We start from the raw sequence: 16,423 nt of genomic DNA, 5'->3' as shown, positions 1-16,423 counted from the left end.
CCATTTCAATGGGGCAATTTTGGGGGGGCTGTGCGAGGTGCCTGGTTATTGTGCGGGGCCATTGTGCACCAATGGCCAGGGCTTGGCTGTATGTCTCATCTGGGGCAGAGCCTCCTGCCTGCTCCGGGAAGAGGAAACATGTGTCCCTCCATCACCCCCATGGTTGGAACCAACTCATGCTCCAGGCTGGGGGCCCGGCTTTGTAATCTGTGATGCAGCCAAGAGTAGGTGGGACTGTGCTAGGAAGAGGGGAGCTCTCTGAGATGATCATATGCTTGTCCTGCCTTTGCTGTGTGCTCATTTAGTGTGGGTTTGGCCCAGAGACAAGATTTTAAGAGTGTATAACCACAGATGATGTTTTATTCAGTCAGCCCACCCTGTCTCCTGGGCCAGGTGATGGAGAAGCTGTCAGGGCTGTGCTGGATCCTCCTTGAGTTGCATGTCTAAGGCAATCACACACTGGGGTGGGCTACAGGCTTGCACAAGGTAGGTTGGGGTCCCATGGTCAGGAGCCAGCCACAGTCTTCACCTCAGGTCTGTCTGAAGAGGGCTGGGCAGGGGTTCAGCTTCAGAAGCCCCGTCCCAGGGAGAAACACCAAAGCTCCTCCATGACACCGTGGTTTGCTTGGCTGAAGCTAGCCTGAGTGGACAGGATGGAGGGTTGTTGCTTCCAAACGCAGCTGAGATTATTTGGTCCAGTCCTGGAGGTCCAATTCTTGCCCTCATTAGAAAGACCTCTGCATTACAGAGCCCAGGGTATAATTTGGGTAGCATTCACATCACCACAGTGCCTGGACACATCAGCCGGCCGTCCCTGCTGTTTACAGCTGGAGAAACTGAGGCATGGTCAGGCTGGGGCTGAGCACAGACCTGCACCCTACCCTGGGCTGTCCTGGGATGTCTGTGGCACAGACATGGTGTCCCAGGACAAATGACTCTTCTGTGCCCAGACATGTGGTGGGGATGTGACTTCCTAGGGGGGCCCTGAGCAAGGAGGTCTTCCTGGGAGGAGCAGACAGGTTTTATTCAATGCTAGAGCTTCCCAAAAAGCTTAGGTGTTCTTTGAGAGGCTGCTGGGCTCTGAGAGCAAAGGAAGGACAAATTTGCACACCTCAAAGAGGGAGGTGCAAGGCTGGGTTTCCCCAGCCATGAGCCTTTAGGCAGTCTTGGGTGATTTGAATACTGCCCACCCGGGGCTGCAGCTGGAGACCCGAGGGCACCCATGAGTGGGACTGAACAAAGCATCCCTGATGGTGCCCGGGCGCTTTGGTGGTGAGTCAGCACCCACCCTCCAGGCTGCCGAAACCAGGAGATGAGATTGTATCAGCCTGATGGGGGGCTGGTGTGATCAAAGGGCCGGGAGCAGCTCAGGCTCCACACAATGGGGGGACATGATAGCCCTTATCTGCCGGCCCCACCAAGGTGTGAAGGGCCCGTCCCTGGGGGCGAGGGGTGATGGGGGCGGGTGGGCGCTGGGTGCTGCAGGGCTGGGTGCAGGCAGGCACAGCCGGGGGCTCCCACCCAACCCTTCACTGGGAAGGCCTCTCCTGGCAAACACTGAGAAGCAAGAAAATAAACTGGTTGTTGCCTGGTCAGATAAAACCCTTGGGAAGAGTTTGGAGTCTACTCCAGCTGCAGGAGCAAGGTGGCTGCTCTGGTTATTACCTAGGGAAGGTTTTGGGATGGGGGACCCGCAGCATCCTCCCTCCCTGTCCCCACATCCCACCCTGCTCCTGACAGGAGCACTCAAGATGAGGGCCCCGCAGTGGGGAGCTGGCCCCACACCACACACTCGCATAGGTCTCAAACATGGTCATTTAATAAAATCTCCTTTTAAAAGAACTACAGTCCATACAACAAGGGGCACAGGGTAAAGGGCAGCAGCCCACGGGTAGGGAGCAGGGCATGGAGAAAGGATCTGTGCAGCAATGGCCTCTGCCAGCAACCCCGCTGGGGACAGTCCCATACCACCACTCCCCAGCCCAGAACTCTGCTGCTGCTGCCTGCCCTGCCCGTGCCTGCCTGCACGTGCAATGGCTCCTGAGCGTGCAATGGCTCCTGTGCATGCAACAGCTCCTGTGTGTGCAAGGGGCCACCCCTGTGCAAGGCACCACCAGCATGTGACATGTCACCTGTGGCTGTGACAGGCCACAGCAGGGTCTGGCCATGAAGCCATGGGTAAAAACCTAAAACCCATCCCGGGCCTTACGCTGCTTATGGCCAACGCACAGGGGAGGCGCTGAGGAACAGTGCTGGGCTCTGAGCAAGAATGTGCTGGTGGAGGCTGGTAAGCCTGGATGCAGCCATGGGCAGTGGAGGGGTACAGGGGGTCTCTGGAACCTGGGAGGTGCCCTGGGATGGAGCAGCAGAGGCTGTCCCCTGCCACGGAGGGGTGCCCAGGGAGTGTGCCAGGCTCTGCATGGATGCTGCAAAAGGCTCTGTGGGGCAGAGAAGCAGCACAGCAAAGCCACCGTGTCTTGGCTACCCCTCCCAGTCCCCCAAACACCTGCCAGTCTTAGTCCTTCCTTGCCTATGGCCACACAGGCTTAAAACCAAAACTCTGAACCCTTTTTCAGAGCTTTCATCTCATGGAGGCCCAGGGTAAGAGCCCAGCTGGCACCCAGGGCTGCCATGAGGAAATCCTCTGCTTCTGCCAGCACTGGGACTGTCTGCATCCCGAGGCCTCTGGGGAGGAGCACCCCTAGAAGGGGATGGAGCCAGTGCAGAGGGCCAAGGCAGAGCCTCTGCTCCCGCTTGGGCACGGCACATCTGAAGGTGCAACGTTGGGAGTGATACCAGAATCTGCCTGAGCCTGCTCCTGCGCCTGCCCTTGGCTCCCAGAGCAGGACCCTGATGCCAGGGGCTGCCTGGGCTGGGGAGGGGGGGCAGACCAGGCACCAGAGCCTTCAGCGATGCCACCTGCTCCGAAGAATCTCCATCCCTGGCAGAGGGGCTCTGGACAGGCTGGCAGTCCTGATGTCTTCCCCTGCAGGCACAAGCATGCCTGGACCTCCCCAGCCCCTCTCCTGCTCTCCAATCCCCTCTCCAGCCCTTTCCCAGCTGCAGCCGGGCCCGCAGCCTCCTCCTCCAAGCCCAATGCAGAGTCAGCGCTGCGGCCCCGGTTTGTGCCAAGACAGCGGCAGCCTCCACCACAGGTCTGGCATGTCCCCAAGAGCAGAAAGCGAAGGGCAAGGCAGGGACGCAATCACAGCAGCAAAGAGGACAAGAACGCTGAATACGGGGGTGATCCCCCCCCTCCCATAGCTGTTAGTGGGTGTTTATTGGGCAGGCGTCAAACAGTCTGGCAGAGCAGGGTCCGCGTCTCTTGGCCCAGCTGCGGGTGCCCCTCCGGTGTTGGGCACAGAGTCCATAGCGAGCTTGGGTGGAGGAGAGGAGGGGTGTTACTGGTGCGACTTGGGGTTGGAGGGGTGTAAGGAGTAGTCGTCAAAGAGCGGGTTCCTCACTTCCATTTCTCCAGTCTGTGCCGGCGGCGGACGGAGCGGGACAGGGGGAAGGAAAAGGCAGGATGTCAGAAATCAGCAGGGGTTAAGCCACCCTGTCCAAGGGGGTTTGAGTCTGAACCCCAGCCCAGCCGGGAGGATGGAGGATGGGGGGACCTTGAGGGATGAGATGGGGTGACACACCAGGACCCAGCCACCATCCCTGGGAAGGCGCTGCCTCACTGTCAGGCGTGGCTGGGGAGCCTGGGATGGTGTGATGATGTGTAAAACCCATGGCCCCGGGTGGGATGGGACCCCACAGAGTGGCTGGGGACCCCAGGATGGGACCCCAAGCCTGGCTGGTAGGAATGGGGTTCCTTGCCCAGACTGCCTGCCTGCCATCAAGTGCCCTTTAATGGGCCTGTAAAGACCTAATGATGACCCTTAATCTGGGCCCTGATGGCCGGGCTACGCATCCATTACCATGTGAAAGGCTCTTTTCAGGTCTCTTTGTGCTCTTTGTACCCAGTTGTTAGGCGCTGCCTTTCCCTGGGGTCCCCTGCCAGCCAGAAAAAGTGTGTGTGTCGTGGCTTTGAAAGGTCACAGGTGCCCGGGTGCTGCAGAGGCACCAGGATGAGGCCCCCTGTCCCAGTGCCCAGGAGACTGGGGTGACCATGTCCCTGGCACCACAGGGACGGCAGGTTGGGTCAGCCTTAGCTGCTCTGGCTCTCTCCTCCCGCGGCCACGGGGCAGTGCTTCCCAGGAGAAAGCCCCGTGCTGGGGCACCCATGCCAGGGCACCCACTCCTGACCACTGGAGGCTGCAGTGGGACCTGGCCAGGGCACATGGGGGAAGCAGAAGGGTTTTCAGCATCTCAGGGTTTCATGAAGGATGTGTTGAAAAGGCTCCTCGAGAGGAACTGCACATCCCAGTCACGTGTCAGATCCCACCCTGCACACACAGGGTTCCCCCCAGCCACCCTGCGCCCGCCATACCGGAGCCAGCCCAGGGCACTCATACACGGTGAAGTCTCCATCCTCATTCTCCTCGTCAGATGACGTTGAGTCTGGCAGCTTGGGCTCCTCTTTATGCCTGAGGGGAAAGGATGCAGTGAGGGGGTGAAGCCCGGGGGGACGGCACCCCAGTTAATGTGAGGGCATGGACCACAGACTGGGTCTGATGTCTGTTCCTGGGGCTGCTTACTTCTCCATGGAGAGCATCTGCTGCTTTTGGTGCTGGTAGTGGTACATCTGGGCACTCTGGACCAGAGTCTTGTCCCTGGGCTGCAGAGAGAGCAAGGACAGGCGTGGAGGCCGGGCTCTGCAGGGCCACCAGCCTGGCTGGCGGGTGTCCCCCACTGTGGTGGGTGCCCCTCAAGCAGAGCACAGACCAAACGCCCTACAAGGAGGGACACGGGTGCCTTACCGAGATCTTATTATAGGGCAGAGGACTGGCTGCTCGCTGTGTCGAGTAGTCTGCTTTCTGCGCCAGCCTGACCTCCTTCTGCAGCCTGCCAGGGGAGAGCAGCGCAGTCAACAGGAGCAGATGACTCCATACGGGAGACAGTGACCCCAGGGGGGCTCAGTTCTCCCACCCACATCCCTGTTCCCCAAAAGGACACCCCTGACAGGTGGCACCCCAGGCACAGCCACCTCCATCCTGCAGGGCCTGGGCAGGAAGCACTGACACGCAGGGAGTGTCAGCACCCAGCGCCACAGCGATGCCCAAACCAGGCGCCACCCACTCCGTGTGCCTGGCACGGGGGTGTCCCTACCACTGTCCCCCAGCCCCCACCAGCAGATGCCACACCTGCAGGAGGACTGGCAGGGGCAGCTATTGTCTCTCCTCCAAACCTTCCCCACCACACCCGGGCAGCACAGGAACGAGCTCCCCTGGGCACAAGGACACAAAGACTGGCTGGCAGCAGCAGCCCCCAGCTTACCTGCACCAGCAGACTGCAGCCATGATCAGCGCCGAGATCCCAGCCACTGTGCACACCATGATCAGCCCTGCAGAGGCAGAGGGGACACAGAGGGACAGTGGGTGAGCCCAGTGGCACAGTGACACCAGCCCATGCTTCCCTGGCCAGGAAGTGAAACCCCCTGCCATGAGCTTCCTGTCCCGTGTCTCACCAAGCACCATGTCATCATTTGAAGGGACGGGGGACGCCTCCACTGGGTACTTCTGGACTGCAGAGGTGGTGGAGGAGGTGGGGAGGGTGGCAGCTGCCTCACTGCCAGTGGGATCCCGCTGCAGAAGCCCCTCTCTCAGCCCGCCGGCCACGTGCTGTCTGCTGCCAGTGGGGACTGGGGTGGCTGCGGGAGAAGGCAGAGCTGTGAGCAGAGCACTGCCCAGGCAGCTCTGGAGGGCAAACCAGCCTGGGATGCAGGGTCTGGCTGCCATGGGGTTGCCAGCACTGCTGCAGGGAGTGGTGGGAGTGAGAGAGCAGGCACTTACTCCTGGGTTTGCCATCCTGCAGAGGGTGGGGGTGAAGAGCCTCTTGTCTGGCCAGCACATCTGCCAGAAAATCGATTTCTTTCTCCAAGCTGGGAATGGATGCTCGCCCTGTGCCAGGAGAGACATGGGGTGTGAAATGGGCATCTGGGATGCTGCTGTGCCCCCAGCCCCAGGGCCATCCCAAGCATTGCCCCAAGAAGGGGCTTAACATTCCAGCACCAGCAGATGTGGGTGGTTTGGACTCTGAGCCCACTTGGATGCAGCACTCTGTCACACAGGTGGTCTCAAAGACCCACAGATCTGGGATCTGCACATGTCCTCGCCACTTGGGGAATGCTTTTTCCAAAAGCTGCAGGAGCAACAGTGGCCACAGCCACCCCTGTGCCACAGCCAGTGGGTCCTGCAGAACCCTGTAGGAGCAGGCAGGCTGCCAGCACCCACTGATCAGGACCTGCCCTGTGTCCCTTGCACCTGCGGCCATAAAATGGCCCTGAGCAAGGAGGGACACCAAGAGAGACACCCCGGGGCTGCGAGGGGCAGCTCTGAGGGGGAATCACAGACCCACTGTGGGCAGTGGGGCCATTTCAACAGCAGGCAGGGGACACCCAAATGCTGGTTTTCACCCCAAATTGTCCTGTATGGTGCAGGGGGTGGGAGCCACTCCAGAGCAGGGTTCATCCAGGGCTGTCCAGCTGGGAACCCTCGCTCCAGCTGAGGGGCCAGCTTCTGCCAGCACCCGGCAGGATGCAGCCCCTTTGGGGAGGGGGTCGGGGTGCCCCATGCAGCAAGGACCATCAGGTATCCGCAGGGGCTGGCTGGGCATTTCAGGAGTGGCTACCCCAGCCCATGCCCCTGCACACCAGGAACCCACAAAGGGCCGGATGCACCTGGGGCATGGGGCACGGGCAGAACCCCCATGCCAGCCTGGGGGTGCCCACCCATGGGGTGACAGTGCAGAGCAGGAGTGGAGCTGCTGTCCTCAGGCTTGCCAAGTAGAGCCAAGCTCTGACACTCACCACTCTGCTTTTAACAGGATTAAACTCAACTTCAAAGGCAGAAGTCCTTGTCCCCATGCCTGCTCCCTCTGCCCCTGTGCTGTAGTATTCAGGCTGTCCCCAGCGGGAAGCCCCTGGAGGGTAAATCAAGACATACAAAGGCGAGGTGGTAGCAACAGCTCAGTTCCTGGATAATTCAAGGTTATAACAATTACAGCTCCTCTGGAATCTGTTCTCGATCCCAGTGTTTGGAAATAAACTCCAGTTCCCTCCAGAGCCAGGCACAAAGGCCACTCAGACATCCCTGTGACTCAGAGCCACACAAGCCAAAAATCAGTTTAAAAGGGGAACACTCTTGCTTTCAACAAGTGCATGAGCAGCCACTGCCCCATGTCCGCTGGCTCCCCAAACTGCTCCTCAGCCTCCCGTCCTTGGCAGGAGCTGGAGCACCCCATGAACTGCAGGTTTCCCCAGCTCTTTGTACCCTGTTATTTCCACCCCAAAGCAATTTACAAAGCAGTGTCATGGCCATGCGGGGCCAGGTTTGAGGCTGTGCGACCAGCGCCGTGCCCGATGGGTGAATGCCATGGTGAAAAGGTGCCAGCAGAAGGCCAGGCTCTCCTGATGGGCAGGGAAACTGGCATGAGACTGAGCATGACAGCTCCGTGCCCTGTGGGGACAGCCTTGTGCCCAGGATGGGATGACCTGGTGCCTCATGGTGACAGCCCTGCACCAGGCATGGGGACATTCTGGTGCCCAGGATGGGACAGCCTGGCTCTAGCTTCCCACTGCACTCAGGAAAGGCCTGTCTGTATTCCCACCCAACCTAGGGGACAGCCCTGCCCATGCGTTTCACTGTTAGGCCTGGGGGAACCAGGTGCTGCCACCAACGGGGTGCACTGCCCAGCCCTGCCCTGACATCCTTTGGCCTTGTGCAGATGCAGTTGCAACAGCCAATGCTTCAGGAGGATGAATATGACATGGCTCAAAAAGGAAAAAAAAAGCTGGAAAACCAGCAAGAGCAGCTCCCAGGTCACTCTGAGCCTCCTGCTGTGCAAAGCAGCACAAAGAAAACCAAGACAGCCGTGCTGTTTGTGGTTTCCGGCGTTGCTGGCAGTGCCTGGCGCATGCTGCTCACCTGCATTAACCAGCTTTATTGCCAAGTTCCCTTTCAGCGTCTAAAAATCCCCACACCCCTTTTGTTCAGCAGCTGAGATTTCCCCTGCTGATGCTACATCTGTCACTGCAGCGTTTGTGGGGCAGAAGCAGCCTGGCACCGATGGCTGGTTCCTGCTGGGCACCGTCGGTGTGTGAAACGCCAGCCCAGGGCTTCTCCCCAAGGAAAAGAGGGCTGGGGTTGAGCCCCAATTCCTGCGTGGATGTGCCAGGCTCTGGCTCTTGCTGCAAGAGGAGATGAGGAAATGGGGGGCCTGCAGAGCTCCCCGCAGCCCTGCTGCAGCAAGTTGGGCATGCTGGGCAGGCACAGGGTGCACCAGGGCATGCACAGGGGACACGCAGAGCTTGTGCAGGGCATGGAGGGTGCACGCAAGGTGTGCACATAGACACAGGGCACGCACAGGGCAGGCAGGCTGCACACAGGGTACACACAAGGTGTGCACAGGGCGTGCACAGGGCATGCACAGGGCACACAGAGCACACACAGGGCATACACAAGGCACACAAAGCACACAGGGCATGCACTGGGCACACACAGGGCGTGAAGAGTGCACACAGGGCATGCAGGAGGCAAGCACAGGGCATGCACAGGGCACACGGAGCACACAGGGCATGAAGAGTGCACACAGGGCATGCAGGAGGCAGGCACAGGGCATACACAAGGCAGGCACAGGGCACACGGGGCTTGCACAGGGCACGGGTGCCCTCTCATGGTAGGTCCCAGCCAGGCTGGCACACAGCAGCCTAGCCCAATCCAGCTGTTCTGCCCGCCCCCCCCACGGCCCCTCCTTGGGCCTTTCCCCTCCACAGGGTCTCCAGGGTTCAACCCTGGGATGCACGCAGGGGTCTTGCCAGTTAGTTACCGGGATGGGTTTGGGGATAAGAAGGGACACAAGTGGCTTCAGCCCCAGGCAGAGGAAGCCTGATGTTGACAGTGTCCATGGGACAGCACAAAACTCCTACAAACCCACTTATTTTTGTAGCCCTTCCCCAGGATGGCTGATGCCCTCCTGGCTGCTGGCAGCACAGCAAGTGGGGAGGGGGGAACACCGAGGTCCACAAGCCGAGACCCCCTTTTCCCCCTCTTCCCAAAGTGCTTCCTGCAGCTCCACAGGGCTTAGCCTCGTTCCATGCTGGTGGGGCCAGGTGGGAGCAGGATGGGACCCACCAGCCCAAATTACATGACGCAAATCCATCACAGCACATTCAAATAGCACGCAGCACTGGGGTGCTAGCAGTGTTTCAGGGGCCCAGACCCCTGCGCCAGCGAGGTGCAGGCAGCCACCTGCCTGCCCAGCCGCAGTGGCTGTGGGACACATCGCGCTCTGAGGTCCTGCGCATCCCATCTCACCTTCATGCACCGGGTACGCCGAGACATCCACATGTGCCATCACCAATGGCAGGAACATGCCTCTCACATGCATTGCCCTCCTGAGACCACAAAACGCTGATTTTTCACTCCAAAAAGCTGCTCAGTGCCTGCCTGCATGGATACACTGAAGGAGAGAACCCCTGACTCCTGCCCATGCCTCTGTCAGGAGCCACAACCAATTGCAGCGATGGCGTGGCAGCAGCAGCTGGGATCCCAGGATCAGCATCACCAGCAGTTGCAAGCAGCTGCGTTGCCATGGCAACCCCCCCATTTGCGTTTAATCCCCCCCTCCAAATGCAGCTATCGCAGCCTCTCTGCACTCTTGCAGGATCCCTCTGTTGCACTGGGCAGCTGCGTGCTGCTGCCAGGATTTGGGAGGGGAATCCTCCTTTTTTTTTCCTGTACCCACACTTTTGCTGCCAGAAGGTGGTGGCATTGCTTGAGACAAGAGGATGGGGCTGGGAGAGACTCTGGCACGGTCCCCACCCCCCGGCATCCTCCCAGCATCCTCAGAGGATGCTACCATGGCCCCACATCTCCCTGATGAAGCTAGGAAAGGACATTACCACAGTCCTAGAGAAGCCAAGCAAGGATGCTACCGAGGCTATGACTCCCTACAGAAGCCAGCACACAGCAGAGTTGCTATGGAGATCACAGAATCATAGAATCATAGAATTGTCTTGAAGACCATCCAGTCCAACCACTGACCTAACACTGACTGTTCCCAACTAATGGCAGTGCATGTGCAGCCCTTCTGAGAGGGGAATTTACTCCCAAGACTTCACATTAAAAAATAAACCACAAACAATTGTTAAAGCTGTTTGGTACCCATGCCAGGGAGCATTGGCCTGTCAGACCCCTGCTCACTGCCGCATGCCAAGCCCGGACTCCATCCCTGTGCCACCCCCTCTCTTGTCCCCCCCACCAGCCATCACTCCCATTTCAGTGCAGCCTGGCCCCTCTGCCCAAGAGCCAAAGTGCTGTGCAGAGCCAGGGCCCCGCTTTGGGGGTCTCTCCTCTGATATAAGGGATGATCCTCCCGCCAGGAGTCTGACGTCATGAAGGACACAATGGGCTCTGCCATCCCCCATGTGCCCACCCGCTGCACAGCACACACAGCTGGGCAAAGGGCAGCTCTGGCTGCACCCTGGTGGGACCCTGAATGTGCCCAAGACACAGGAACCAGAACACAAATCAACCCCCTCAAAAACCCAGAAGTGCCCCCCATGCCAGCAGCAGCTTGGGTGTGTGGGGAGCTGCCTCTCTGGGTCCTACCATGGCCCAGCAAGCCAGTGCTTATCCTCCACACCCACACTGCCCAGTGTGGGACAAGCCATCCTGTGTGTTTTCAGCAGGTCCCTAGGCCCTGGGGTGGGAATGGGGGGCTGCAGGCGAGGGGCTGCTGCTGCTGAGCCAGCAGGGATGCTGCCTGGTGAGCACCAGCTCAGCCCCACACTGCGGGGCAAGCAGGCTCCAGCAGGGACCATAGGCTCTGCCCACCATGGAAAAAACAACCCTGCCTTAGCCAGGGGGTTTGGGCAGCGGGAGGAGTGAAAAACAGGCTGATGCACTTTGCAGCAGGCATGAGGGTGGCTCAGAGGCACTCAAGAGCCCTCACCCCACACTGGGTGGTCCCCAGCAAAACCCACCGGGAGCAGCGTGCAAGGCCGGGTCCCATCTCCTTCCCCACACACAGAGGCTGCTCCTCTTCAGCTAAAGCAAAAATAATTGGGTGGAGCTGTAATTACAGTCTTAATTTGCCCGTTCATTGAATCTGCAAGAGAAACCACAAGGTGGGGGGCACAGAAACAGCTCTGCTTACAGCTTTCCAAGCTGCACAGAGTTGTGGATCACCCTAAAAAATGTGCTGCCTGTGTGGCTGAGCCAGGGTGAAGGTGCCACAGCAGCACTGGGAGCACCCTCCACACACCACAGCAGTGGGTGGGAGGGCTCTGGGTGGGGTGCCACGGGTGCCCACAGACTGCTGCTCCTCAGGCATGCTCTGCCCATCTCCCACTAGCACAGCGCAGCCACCCAGGCTGCCACAGCCCCATAGCTCCCTCGGGGAAGGAGCGAGGGGATAACACGCAGTGCAGCCCTTGGTGCCCTCATGTGAAGCTGCGCAGGGCTCCTGACTGTCTCCAACCCTCCCAGCATTGATGCTGGGCAGCCCCAAACCACAGCCCAAAATCTCAAACTAATAGGAACCAGGGACTGAAATTCCAAACACCAGCACGGCTCAGCTCCATGATGGGTGAGGCCGTGGGCACCCGTCTGCCTCAGCCATGGGGTCTGCAGGAGTCACGGCTCTGTGCAACCAGAAGCCGCCACCCTGCTCCTGCAAAGCTTGGGGCTCTGCACGGCCACATCCTCTCCTCTGAAAAGCTCCCACTCCAGAGCAAGCAGGCAGACCCCAGAGCACCCCTGCAGCCACCGAGGCCCCCTCCTGTCCCTGGACTCCTGGTCACCGCTGGCATGGTCACTGGCACACACTGTCACCAGCAGGAGGATGCACAAGGAATGGGGTCAGGTCTGCGTGCTCCCTGCCAGCCCCAAAACCACACAACTGCAGCGAGCCGGGGCTTGGGGTGCAAGGGGGCAGAGCTGCCAGCCCTACAGGGATCCGGCTGCTGTGGAGAGAAGCCAGAGGACAGAGAGCAGGGGTGCTGCTGAGGTGGGTGGGGGCTGCCCTGAACCTCCTGGATCTGCTGAGGTGCAGGGCAGGTTTGCAGGCAGAAGGTTGCAGAAGGGGCTGCTGCAGGATGGATGCACCTACCGCTGGGGGAGAGCTGCTTCTGGATGCATCGCCCGTGGTCATCCTCCTGGAAGGCGGGCAGGCAGGGGCCGCAGGCGCCTGACCCCGGCGGGCAGAACTGCCGGCGCTGCAGGGCACAGTCCAGGCTCCGGGGACACGATGCTGCTGCAGGGACAGGAGAAAAGAGGTCAGGAGGAGGAGACAGGTCAGATGCTCCCCTGGGTGTGTCCATGGCCTCTTGGCATGGGACCCAGCCACCCCAGGCAGCTCCTGCTGCAGTTAATGGGTGCAGATGTGCTTCATCAGAGCTGCCCCTCGGCTCCCCTTTGCCTTTGCAAAACCGTTGCCAGCTGCAATTAAGCAGGAGCTCTAATGACCCTATAGTTGAACTCAATGACCTTTATGGGTCCCTTCCAACTCAAGATAATCTCTAATTTTATGACCTGTGTGAGGCAGTTTGCTGCCTGCAGGGAAGAGCAGGCAGTGCCCGTCCTCCTGCATGGCACCCCAAGCCCCAGGGTGCTGCCATCCCTGGGATGCCCCACGTCCCAGGGTGCCACCATCCCACAGGACACCACGAGCTGCAGGTTGCCACCATCCCGTGGGACACCCCAAGCCCTGAGGTGCTGCAGGACACCCTGAGTCCTACAGAGGTGGCTGCAGGGGGGCTCTCTAGTCCCCACCTGCACCATGCAGGCAATGGCTGAGCAGGCTGGCAGCTGAAATCTGATGAACACAAACCGACCCTCATGTGGCAGCTGTCAGAAAAAAACACCTCTAAACCAACCCCTGCCCAACACCTCAGCACAGCTGTGACAGGTCATTACAGGCAGCAGCACCTTCCATTTCCATCCCTTTGACACTGCGACAGGGTAAACCAGTGGGACCCAGTCCTCCCCCAGCGATGCACCGCAGCCCAAACCTCCCTCCCAACTTTACAGGGCATCTTGTTTACCTGGCAGTGCTGCCATGGCCACGAGCAGGCTATTTTCTTTACCCCAGCCTGGCTCAAGCCAGTGGGACCTTCTGGGGGGACACAAAGTCCCTGGGTCCTACACAAAGCTGAGTCCTGAGACTGGATGATGGTGGCAAACCATGTGCAGAGATGGAGAGAGGAACTGCACCCAGGTGGGGCCATGACACAGAGGGCCAGTGCAAGGACTCGCTGGCAGCATGGGTCCTGGCTTTCAGTGACAGCAGCAGGAGCCACTGCCACGGACGGTGACACGTTGGCCACGCATAAGCACCGCCATCCCTCCCTGCCAGGCTGGTGGCAGTGTGGAGCCTGTGTCCTGGGCTGGCCACAGCTGGATGGGTGTCACAGCTGGATGGGGGGGCAGCACAGAGCTTCCCAAGCCCTGCCCTTCACCTTGCTGCACGTGGCCATGCCTACAGCTTTCCCACAGGCAGCAGCAGGCAGGAGAGCACCACCAGGGCCCTCACTGGGAGTAGGGCCAGGCCTGGCCGCCCCCGGTGATGAGTCATGGCAGGAGCTGGCTCCCAGCACAGTCCCACGCTGCCTGAGCCATCCCTGCCCACGCTGACACTGCCGTCTGCCCGTCCCCATGCCCTGGGGGACGGCAGCCCTGGCACAGCACAGCACCGAGCACCCGAGGGGAAGGGGCACCCCAGCTCTGGGGGCTTTCCTGAGCATCCCCAGCCCAGCAGCACACTGGGGGTGAGGGGGGCAAGTTGCTGCTGTGCCCAGGCATGGCACGGTGGGGAGTCCCTGTACAGGATGGAGCCACCAGGACATGAAGGTCCAGGGACATGGCAGCAGCTTTCCTGCACCAGGTGCAAGCGGGATGCTACCCCAAAGCAACAGCTGTGGGATGCTGAGCAGGGTGCCACCCACAACAAATCCCTACTTGCACAGCCCTAATTCACCATTAAAGTGCTCATTGGAGGATGCAGCCACTACCAATGGCACCCAGGCTGCAACCAGACCCCTCCACACTGCACTCCACGGGGCACTGCGATATCACCCTCTGGCTGATGGAATTGGAGGAGGGCTGAGCTGCCTTTGCTGCAGTGGTTTCTCCTGCGAGCAGGGTTTTTTCAGCAGCTGCAATTAGGGTTGGCTGAAATCCATGCTGGGTGCAGCAGATTGGGGGAGGATTTGCTTGGGGTGGGGGGCAGAGGCCACTGTGCCTGTGGGAGCTGAGTTTGCTCCCTGGGGATGGCGCAGGACTTGGCCAGGTGGTTGGGGAGAATTAATACTTCATGGGAAAAGAATCAGGCGTTTAAGCATAGAAATCGGACTTGGCTGCCTGCTTTGCTTGCCCTGGGCTCGGTCTCAAGGCCGTTTTGTTTAAAGATCACAAAACAGCCAAAACATGTGGACACTCAAGGGCAGGAGGTTTTGGTACTGTGCAGACCCAGGGGTGGGGACATGCCACATCCCCGCGGTGTGCTGGGGAGGGACACTGGAAACCCCCTCCTGTGCCAAGGGTCTGTGGAAACAAATCCCCTCAAAACAGGCACTGGTGAAAGCTGGATGGGAGGTGGCAGGAAACCACCCTGGCATGGGTCACCTGACACTTGTGGCCACCCAGCACCATGAAACCCCATCAGGACCCTTGGAGCCACCTTGGGGCAATGGAAGAGGTGAGGAGAGGGCAGCCCCATGCCAGTGCCCAGCAACCAGTTAAATAAACCCCAGCCTGGAATACATAAAAGGTTGTTATCTCTGTTTGAGGAACAAGCTGTGCTTGCCCAGCTGTCACAGGCTGGGATTAGGAGCAAGACAGGCGGGCACCAATCTAGTTAAACTCCCCATGTGTAATCAGTCTCTGGTTAGCAAGCAGATACCACTGTGTGGGCACCCTGCAGGGTGAGGGGTTTCATGGGGGTTTTGCCACTCTCTGAGCCCACCAGCTGCTCCTTGGCTGGGCTGGTGAGAGTGAGCACCTCCATGTCAGGTTGGGTGCCAGGGACTGAGCACCCCCGGTGCTAGCACTCAGGAGCCATGGGGACATCTCCAGCTGCTGCCAACCACCCACCCCTCCCTTGCTGGCTCTTTCCCGCCCTACCCACACTTGCCCCAGCAGTCTGGTGGCGAGGTCCAGCTCCTGTTGCAGGGTGTACCTGACCCTACCTACCACCCCTTGGCTTCCCCAGCAGAGCGCTCTGGCCATGGGTCCCTCCTGCACGCCCACCCCATGTGGGTGCCAAGGCTGGCACAGCACATGGGTCCTGTTTCCACCCCGGCACTGGCCATGTCACAGCCATGCCACCCACCTGCATGAGCACCAGCTTGCAGGCGGCAGCTCCCCAGTCTTGCTTCTGCTTCTGTAGGGCTGCTGTTGGGTCTGGGAGACTTTGGGATCCTCTACTCCAACCGTGCCCTGTGCCTAGCATCAGTGCAGCTCAGTGTGGCCAGCCCTGCTGGCTGCTGGGGCAGGAGGGATGCCCTGGCCATGAATGGGACAGCGAGGACACACCCAGGCTGGTCCCAGGGGACAGGGACACAGTGGGACAGCACAGATCTGCCTGCAGGACAGTACAAACCAGATGTAAGGCAGAGTGAGAGGAGCAGGCAACAACATGGAGTCCAAAGCCGGTGTCAGCCATGGCACAGCTGGGATGCCACTGCCCAGATGTGCTGGGAACATCTGGAGGAGGGGGATGCTCCATCCAACCACTGTCACTGTGGCTGCCACGGTGCAAACCTCCCACGCAGGTGGGCAGCAAGCCCAGCACAACCTGAGGTAAACCATTAAACCAGGCTTTGGGCTGGGACAAGCTGGAGAAAGCAGGGTGGCTCCCTGCAGAGAGAAACACAGGCAGGAGTGGAGGCCAGTGGGTGAACAGGACCCGTGCAGCCAGCATGGAAAGACAAACAGTGGGTGAGCATGAGCCAGAGGGGCATTGAGCAGCAACAGCCCCAAGCACAGGAGGAAACACTGGCATGCGAGTATTGAAATAGGAGCACACACACACACACAGAGCTTCCTCGACAGGTTTTTTGGGTGTGAAAGATCAGCACAACACCCCCAGCCCCTGGGGGGAGCTGTGTCAGGTACGTGGGGCAGGTCCTGGGGTGAGCAGAGCACCTGCAACTGGGGGTGTCCACTGCAGCCCTCTGAATGCCACAGGGCCCGACAGTCTCTTGCCATGGCTGGGCAGGGCATGGAGCTACTGGCAGTCACAGCCCTGGGTGAAGAGCTTTATTTGATACTTGTGCCAAAACACACATGTAAAAAAAGCCCAGTGACACCAGGAAGGA

The 16,423-nt window shown here is 59.8% G+C and overlaps 1 protein-coding gene across 1 annotated transcript; it reads right to left on the bottom strand.

Annotated features, from left to right (window-relative positions):
• Nucleotides 1-2,781: 2,781 nt before the first annotated feature.
• Nucleotides 2,782-12,444, bottom strand: NPDC1 (neural proliferation, differentiation and control 1). The gene is made up of 8 exons (XM_026860465.1): nt 12,217-12,444; nt 5,898-6,005; nt 5,573-5,755; nt 5,383-5,449; nt 4,866-4,950; nt 4,644-4,723; nt 4,436-4,532; nt 2,782-3,479 (listed from the first exon to the last, which is right to left on the bottom strand). Exons 1-8 carry the CDS (start codon nt 12,425-12,427, stop codon nt 3,402-3,404), a joined length of 909 nt encoding a protein of 302 aa, XP_026716266.1. The 5' UTR covers nt 12,428-12,444; the 3' UTR covers nt 2,782-3,401.
• Between the last annotated feature and the right edge of the window lie 3,979 nt (nt 12,445-16,423).

Source organism: Athene cunicularia, assembly GCF_003259725.1.
Source record: "Athene cunicularia isolate RWA chromosome 17 unlocalized genomic scaffold, athCun1 chr17_part1, whole genome shotgun sequence".
Classification (NCBI taxonomy): Eukaryota; Metazoa; Chordata; class Aves; order Strigiformes; family Strigidae; genus Athene; species Athene cunicularia.
This window is presented reverse-complemented; position numbering and strand designations above follow the sequence as displayed.